At 48.2% G+C, this 8950-nt stretch overlaps 1 protein-coding gene across 1 annotated transcript in view; it reads right to left on the bottom strand.

The window, feature by feature from the left end:
• ELAC2 (elaC ribonuclease Z 2) overlaps positions 1–4154 on the bottom strand; it is a 13823-nt gene extending 9669 nt beyond the window's left edge. Inside the window, exons 1-8 of the mRNA XM_042883937.1 lie at positions 3916–4154; positions 3800–3850; positions 3648–3718; positions 3170–3234; positions 2008–2065; positions 1456–1524; positions 803–958; positions 294–352 (exon numbers count right to left, since the gene is read on the bottom strand). Of these exons, the coding sequence (XP_042739871.1) occupies positions 294–352; positions 803–958; positions 1456–1524; positions 2008–2065; positions 3170–3234; positions 3648–3718; positions 3800–3850; positions 3916–4154 (768 nt within the window). The remainder of the gene's footprint in view (positions 1–293; positions 353–802; positions 959–1455; positions 1525–2007; positions 2066–3169; positions 3235–3647; positions 3719–3799; positions 3851–3915) is intronic.
• Between the last annotated feature and the right edge of the window lie 4796 nt (positions 4155–8950).

The raw sequence follows: 8950 nt of genomic DNA on the forward strand, positions 1-8950 counted from the left end.
TCTCTCTCTCTCTCTCTCTCTCTCTCTCTCTCTCTCTCTCTCTCTCTTCTTTTGTAATATAGGCAGGAGAGACTTCTATAGTATAAACACACTGAAAAAATGGAACATGTCTACTCTTAACTGGCTGCCTAGAAAAAACCTTCCAGCTTTAACTGGCTTCTATTCCTACTACTGCTGCCTTTTTGAAAGTAGGGCTATAAAGCTTCTAAATTTTTGCTTGAAAACACTATTTACAAATAAATCCAACTAGCAAGATGAAGTACTGAACAAGGTATCTTTGTGTGCCAGCTTACTTTACAAAGGAATGCCATGACCAGATCAGGATGCCTGCTCTCATGCTTCTGTTCATCATCTGCAACAGAAAGAAAAATTACTGACTGTCTTCACTGAATATCACTTTCCCTTAAGCCAAGATGAATTTTTATAAAGCATTAGTGAAGCAACATCATCCAGCCAACCTGCAGCCCATCAACAAAGTGTCCTAAAACCCTTGTCTGAACATTGATCAGCATCCATTCATATTCACGTTACAAAGGCTGAAGAACCCACTCCAGACAGGAGCAAATCAATACAAGGCCTAATCACAACTCCACACAGGAATCATGTCCTGTGTTTAGGCCTTCTTAGTTTTGCTTTAAGTTTTGAAGTACTAGACCTCACTGTGCTCCACGCCATCCTTCAGCTGAGCTCCTGTACAGATCTCACTTGCATCAGACAAACAGCTTAGAGGACAAAAAAAAAAACAAAAAACATCCTTATTCTGGTTTCATTTCAAGCACATTAAAAGTTCCATTGTTTTCACCTGTTTTCTTTGGGCTTCCTTTCTCCTTGCTCTCATCCAAGCTCTGCTGCGCAGCTCTTGGGGATCCAGGCTCTGTGTCACTTTCTGAGCTACTTCCATCTTGGGCTGATAATCCAGGACTCTGAGGAAATGTACTTTCAGCAGCTAATGGTTTTCCTGTTCCAAATCCAAGAAAAACAGGCAAAAACCTCTCAAGCAAAGTGGACAAACAAGAAAAGCAAGAGCAGCATTTCCTCTTCTGTGACATTAGCATTCCAACCGCACCAACATACAGCACCCTTCCACCAGTCTGACTTGGTCTTCAGGTGCCACCTGTCATCTAAATCCTCCAGGTTCCCTCAGAATAGCTAGACTCTATGAAAGCTATGCCCGTTCTTGAAGTATTGCAACTTTCAGCAGCAGGAATACTCAGCTTTATTAAGCCAAAATTCAGCCCTGTTACACACATCATTCTACACCCACTACTAAAAGAACAAATGAAAGCTGACTGAGCATGTCTCATTTCTTTGAGAGATCCTACTGCTGAGAAAAACATGCAAATTCTTGAACCTCTGCTTACTCAGGCTTGCAAACAGAAGCTGCTCCTTTAATCACCTTAAGCAAAATTAATGAACAAGCGCTTCTCCTGTTTAACTACTGCATCACACGCTCACCTATTAGAGGTATTTGGTGGACTGTCATTGTCTCATCCTTGTACTCTGGCTCTGTGTGCAACTGCACAGCTGGGAAGAGGACAAAAACAGGCATTAAGAAGTTCATAAAACATTCATAGGCTACAAGAATTACTACCAGGAAAACATCTTTTCCTCTCTCAGGAAAAGAAAAAAAAAAAACGGAATGACCAACCCCCTTCCATTTTTCTGCCCCACAGCAAGGATCAAAGAATAATTAAACTCTTGGAAGCCCACTGCCCTCAAAACAGAGTTCATAACACCATGGTAAGCAAGTTCACTGGCAATCTCCAGAAGCAAGCTTCCTTAACAGTGCTTTGAAGCTGAGTCCCATATACTACTTGGGCAGACTGGCAGCTGCCTGCCACAACCAGACCTGGAAACACTACTTTTCTCCCAGACAGTTCTTGGGATGGATTTAAAGGGACCCAAACCCGAGTTACTTATTCTGATGTTGGTAGTGCCTAACTTTGGATACAGTTGAAACCAACAATTTACAACTTTATATTGGCTGCATACCCCTAACATACATACCTAAATCCATTCTTTTTAGGGGTCCAGGAAAGAGACGAATAGCTTTCAAGTAGTTTTGCTGGGGGAAAAAAAAAAAAGTGAGTCAATGAACTGCCCCTCAGCAGTGCAAACCAACACTTTCAGAAGCTATACTTTACTTCCATGAAATCAGAAGCTCATTATCTCGTCAAGAAATTGGGCGGCGCACAGCCAGAAAGCAGTGGGCAGGTATGCCACCCCCAGCAGGCATCACCCATTCACAGAAAGAAACGAAAATGAATAGCAGTGCCTCCCATCCCTTGAATGACCATTAGCAGATACTACAAGGAAATTAAATGACAGTGAGGAACAGAAATGTAAGCCTAGATATGGCATTAGACTGTTAAGAATTGCCTTAAGCAGGTTTTCAGATACCAAGCTTCTATTAAAATGTGGGGAAGAAAAACAGTCAGAAGAACTCCCCTTGTTTTCTAAAACTGACTGATAAGGCAGTTTGAAGTAGAAGTGTGATGCTGCCTTGTATGTAACAGATTTGCTTTTGAAACCCAACCTCTCTGGCACAGCCTTCGGGTTGGTGCTGTCCCAGAATAGCATCTCAGACTCAGATGATCCACTGCCTTCGAGTCATAGAATCATCAAGGTCGGAAGAGACCTCCAAGATCACCCAGTCCAACCATCCACCTACCACCAATATTTTCCCACTAAACCACATCCCTCAGAACAACATCTGAGCATTTCTTGAACACCTCCAGGGATGGTGACTCCACCGCCTCCCTGAGCAGCCCATTCCAGTGCCCAACCACTCTTTCAGAGAAGAAATTTTTCCTAATATCCAACCTGAATTTCCCTTGGTACAACTTGAGCCATTTCCTCTTGTCTTATCATTAACTACACAGGAGAGCAGGTCAATCTCCATCTTACCACAACCTCTCTTCGAGTAGTTGTAGAGAGCTATAAGATAACCCCTGAGCCTCCTTTTTGTAATAATCTAAATAATCCCAGTTCCCCCAGCCACTCTTCATTAGACTTCTGCTCATGAGTTCACTGCCCTTCCCTAGACATGCTCCATGGCCTCAATGTCTTTCTTATAGTGAGAGGCCTTGACACCAGCTCTCCCAATTGAAAGGTAAGTACCAATATTTCATGCTTTCCCATCCCCTCTCTGCAACCTTCCACTACTTACCAGCTTTGGCGGCCCTAGAAAGACACACCTTTGAAGCCCCATAGCCTTTAACGTAAGGATCATACCTAAAACAAAGCACAGAAACAACTTCATCACAGCCAAACAAAGAGGTGATGGATCTTGCTGGGAAGGTCCCCCTCACTCTCAGACCTTCTCATGGAAGACCAGACCTGAAATCTCAATCTCAATTTTGCCTCAGCTTTGTGGTGGTTTCAACAAGTTGCTCATCTCTGCAGACACAGAAAGCATCAGGAAGAGGTCTTTTTAACTCAGATCCACAAAGCTCTCAGTGCCAGCAGCACCAGCATCTCCTGCAGGCTTTGGGCCCACAAAGCCACGTGCACAGACAAGCAGCACCCTGCCCCGCACCCTGAGGCGATGCCACACCGCAGCTAAAGAACCCCTAAAGGCCCCGAGAGGCTGCGGGCAGAGCCGAGCCCCGCCCCTGCGGCCGGATCCAGGCACAGGACCCACTCACCAGGCAGCCCACCGACGTTGGCCCAGGCCACCCTGCTGAGGAAGATGCTATCCAGGTGCGAGATCTTCAGCCTGGGGACAGAGCGGGTCGGGGCGGTAAGCCGGGGCCGGCGCAGCCCGGGACGTCCCCCAGCGGCTCCCCTCACTACTCACTTGTGCTCCTGCATGGCTCTCTGCGTCCCCTCGCCGCAGTTGAACAGGTACCTGAGGGACACGGGGATCAGCACGGGCCGGCAGCCCCGTCCCGGCAGCCCCGTCCCCGCACTCACCGGTTGAACTCGGAGAAGACGTAGACGGAGGCGCCCGCGTCGCGGCTGCCGGCCGCCACCACCTGCACGTACACGGTGTTGGGCCCCGACAGGCCCGTGCCCGCGCTGCGCCGCCGCTCGCGGGCCCATAGGTGCCGCGGGACACCCTTAGGCCTCCGCGCCGCCGAGGGTCCCTCGGCCATGGCCGTGCCCGCACTCCACGCCAGGCCGCGCCACAGCGTCCGCGCCAGCCTCCACATCCGCGTGCCGCGCCCCGCCCCGGAACTCCGCCGGCCGCCAATAGGAGCGCAGCGGCTCCGACGTCCTCCCTCGCCACGTGATGAGAACGAACCAATGAGGAGCGGAGGACGAACCAATGAGGAGCGAAAGGCGACCCGGCGGACGTCCGCCGTCACGTGAGCGGAGGTACCCAGTGAGGCTGTTCCTCGCTGGGGGCGGGGCTTAGCGGGGTCGCTGTGGCGGCGGCTCTGCGCCGTTCTGTCCGCTTCAAAGCGGGGCGCTGCGTTTTGCTGTCGCCATCGGAGCCCCGCCGTAAACAGTCCCAACCATCAATATTCCTTTTCTTCCTCGCTTCCGAAGACGAACCTTATCTCTCTCAGAGCTTTGCTTTCCAAACACTGTCTCCCTTTATTCTTACTGCCAACGTTCTTCTCTGTTTCCCCCACTATCACAGCCCTGGGGATCTGCCCGCAGTGCTCGGCCTGCAGGTCTCAGCACGGCTGTTTGCAGACGTTCTGTCAGTGCTGTATGATTCATTTACCTCCAAACTTTCATCTCCTCACACAGTAGCACAAACGAGCGTTTTTCTGCTTGGAACAAAGGGATTTTCCTTCCAACAGCAAACACTTTGCTCGTGCCTATCCTCCACATCACAGTCTTGCAGCTAAAGTTGACCCGCAGCTTTGGCTCTGCTCCCTGAAGCCACACAGGACATCGGTTTGGCTCTTGAACTGCTTCCTAAGCACACCTGAAGTTCCTAAAGGTACATCTGTGCGCTCCTGCCCTCCTGCTGCATCATTTCTTCCCCAAGCTAATGATTTTCAGCTCAGGTTTTCTGCTAGTTCTGCTACACCTTTGGGAGCACAAAAGCTTTCTCAGGGCTCTGACCGGCTGGCATGGATTTCCAGCCAGTGTTTCTTTAGTTGATGAGGTAACTAAGTGATACTGTGTGGTATTTTTAGTCAAATGGTTCCTGGCAATTTTGTCCAACTTTACTGTCTTGGCTCTGTGTGCAAGGTGCAGGATTTAGAGCTGTGATTCCAGTAAATTCTTTAAAGAGGCAAAACCACAGCTCCATCTCAGCAGGCTCGTGAGGACCTCACAGAAAGAGAAATACTCTTCTCTATTCTAAGGTTCATAGCAGCAACAGTGCAGGACTGTCCTCTGCAATTTCAGTTACGGTGTTTTCTGTGCAGTTCACATCCTGGGAGGGGATTTCAAAGACTGATTCAGAAGGAAATGTCTTTTCATTTACAGCTTCAGTCCATGTCTTGGGGAGAGTGGTCCTAGTCCTTCCAATTTGTTTGCAAAGAAGTAAAGTTTAGCCCCTGTAGTACTGAGAAAATGAATGGCTCGTGCATTTTGCCTGCCTAACTGTTGTCATTCTGATTTCCTTAGAAAACAATCTTTTGGCTTGCAGACAGTGTGCTTGGTTCAGCTGTGAAAGATCTTGGGTTTAAATTTGGGGCATGGCACTGTGAAAGTTGGGAAAGTTAAATCCTGGATTTTAAAGCTACCCCTTGCTTTTCTGAAATAAGAGCTGCAATCTGTGCGTGCTTTGGGCGCACAGAGGCAGTGAGCTTCGCCTGGATGGCGGCAAGGCCCAGGAGTCACCTAGAGATGCTAAAGCTGCAGATGTCTCTGTATTTCTCAGAACCACTTACGTGCTGCTACTGGGAGTGACTGAAAATGGCTTTTGCTATTTCTGCATCCTCTGCATGCAGGAGGCCCTGCTGTGCCCTGCCCTGCTTGGCTGTGGAGGGCACAAGGAGAGCACATCCTGCAGCTCTTGAGGAGCTGAGAGCAGAGCAAGGCTGAATCCCCCACAAGGAGAGCAGGCTGCTGTTCGGCACTGCTGTGGCAATGAGCAGCACCTGCCAGAAGAGAAACACCCACCTCTGCCAAGAGCTTGCTCTCTGCTCTATTTGAGGCCACAGACATACAAACCTGTCTCCTGACCAGGGAAGGGCTGGGTGGGCTTGAAACTTCCTGTCTGCATGTTCTCCTTTTGGTATTCCTCACGCTCATTTCAGGGCTGTGAGCTGTTTCCATGTCACTCTTAGCTCATACCTCCCATGTGCAATGTTAATGGGGGCTGCCTGCAAGTGATCATCAGTGGTCTGGGGTGCTACAGTTGACCCAAGCTCCTGCCAAAACACAGTGGGGTGTGAAGCTGAGCATTGCTATGGAAACAGGTAGTGATGGAGCTCGTGGGTCACCTGGAGCAGCTCTGCCAGCCCTCTGATCACAAATGCTGAATTACACAACAGAATCATAGAAATGTGCAATTTATCCTATGTAGAGTAAGTTGGTTTGCACTGATTATACGTAATGGACTTGAATAGGGAATCTCAGTCATCCAGGAAGCTTAGAAATGATTATGGACAGCCCAAAGGCAAAGATTTTGGAGTATCACCAGAACAGGAGGTGATACGTGCTGAAGATTCTCTAGAATACAATGAACTGCCAGAAAATGAGAAGAAACATGCCCTGTTCACTGATGGGTCCTGTCAAACGGTGGAAAAACATTGGAGTGGAAGGCTGCTGTATGGAGTCCTACGCAATAAGCTGCAGAAGCTACTGAAGGAGAAGGTGAATCGAGTCAATTTGCAGAAATGAAGGCCATCCAGCTGGCTTTAGACATTGCTGAATGAGAGAAGTAGCAGTGCTCTGCCTCTATGCTGGGTCCTGGATGGTGGCAAATGCCCCTATAAGTGCAGTTACAGCTATGGAAGCAGAACTGGCAGCACAGAGGCAAACCCATCTGGGCCACTGCACTGTGGAAAGATCTTGCTGCCCTGATAGAGAACATGGTTGTAAAGGTACATCACACAGATGCTCATGTACCCAAGAGTCGTGCCACTGAAGAACATCACAACAACCAGCAGGTGGATCAGGCTGCTAGGATTGAAATGGCTGAGGTAGATCTGGATTGACAACATAAAGGTGAATTATTTCTAGCTCAGTATGCCCATGATACCTCAGGTTATTGAGGAAGAGATGCAACATGTCTGTGGGCTCAGGATCGAGGGGTGGTAGTAGAACAACTCTCCTTCTTCAGCAATGAACGCCAGCCCGTAGCAGCCTGGATCTTACAAATACAGGAGCTTTGCCAGTCAAGACCAAGCGATGCTGGCCAGTAAAATTGAGTGCTAGGATCAGAAACTGCTGAAGTCAGTGGTTCACATCAGTGAGTAAGCCAGAGCGTGGTGCTGCATGACTGTCACCCAGATGGACAGCTGTGCTAAGGCAGGGCAGCAGCTGATGGAAGCAGCCGTCTCCTCTCTGCTTGCTGGCATCCATCCTCCAGCCCCCCGTGTGCACCATGCAGGGATGCTCAAAGCACCGAGCCCTGAGGCTGTTCCATGATCATGCTGCTTACAACAAAAGTATGAATACAAAGTTCCTCATCCTCTGTGCTCTTCCCATGCTCTTGCCATCACCATCTTCGGCAGGATCTTGTCTGCATGGCTGTTGCAAAGCAGAAGCATCCTGGTCTGTGCTACTCATCTGCTTTGCACAATTTACCTGCAGCATACGCTGGAGAAAGATCAGCCATTAAGGTCTTAGCAAATGAAGACCAAGGAGCAACTTGTTTATTAGCATTTCTCAAAGAGAGAAAAGTGCTAATGGACCTTTTAACCTGGTGGCGAGTAGCATGACCTGAGCACAGAGCAGGAGCTGCTCTATCGTAATGATTATAAAGAAAACCAGGAGCAAGAGGGTGCAGGGAACAAGGAGATTGGATGAAATTGCTTTCTTCAGTGTCTGGTATGATGCTCTGTTTTGGGTCCAGGAGAAAAACAATGCTGATAACACACCAGTGTTTACAGCTGCTGCTAAGCAGTGCTGTACAGAGCCAACGCCACTCTCGGCAAAGGGCCCAAGGAGCTGGGAGGGAACAGAATTAGGACAGGTGACTTACATTGCCCACAGGGAGATTCCATACCGTGTGACGTCATGCAGAGAGAGTTCTGAAGGGCTGGGGGCTCATCTCACTCTGCTGCTGCTCAGGGGAGGTGGTGAGCATTGCTTGTGCATCACTTGTTTTATGCATTCACATACACACTTATATACATAGTCATAACTACTTTCCTTTTACTTTTCTCTTAGTAAATAGTTTTACCTCAGCCCAGGAGTTCTACTTTTTTTTTTTTTCTTTTTTTTCTTCCCTGATCTCCTGACATCCAGGGAATCCAAAAGGAGAGATCAATTTGGCATTGCTGATTTTGCCATGGAAATCAAATACCTCAATATTTGGATTGAGGTAATTGAAGGGGTTACCCCAAAAGCTGAACTTTCAGGTGGTTTATCCCTCAGATTGGTGGCATTTTGCTGAAAAGCACTTGTTTCTCACTAATAATGAAAATTCTTGTAGGAGAGTCCCACAAAGTGGAACTGGGCATCACAGGAGCTACCTTAGCTGGTGAAATCTTCAAAGAGATAGAAAATACATAGGAAAAAATGTAGACAAGTAGTGAAGAAAGAGGAAAATATCCCTTGGGCCACAGAAATGCCTAAATTTAGAGTGATCTTAAGAAGCACAGGTGAATAGCAAGGTACAGCCTGGGGAGCTTCATTAAGGAAGTTTACATTTCTTATCTGTAATCTCATCCAGACCCTGGGCCCTATTTTTGGCAGCAGATGTGGGGGTGGATCTGAGCCCCTGCAGAGGCAAATCTCTCTGTCCCAGTCACCCTGCCACAAGGATGTTGGGTTTTGCTCTTTCAGCGAGGGGTGAGCAAACATTCTGCACTCAGCAGCAGGTGCTCTTGATTATTTTCAATTCTGTCTGTTAAAGTGTAAATTGAATCAA

The sequence above is a fragment of the Lagopus leucura genome, unplaced genomic scaffold (genome assembly GCF_019238085.1).
Source record: "Lagopus leucura isolate 7727_CA_CO unplaced genomic scaffold, USGS_WTPT01 Super-Scaffold_100040, whole genome shotgun sequence".
Classification (NCBI taxonomy): domain Eukaryota; kingdom Metazoa; phylum Chordata; class Aves; order Galliformes; family Phasianidae; genus Lagopus; species Lagopus leucura.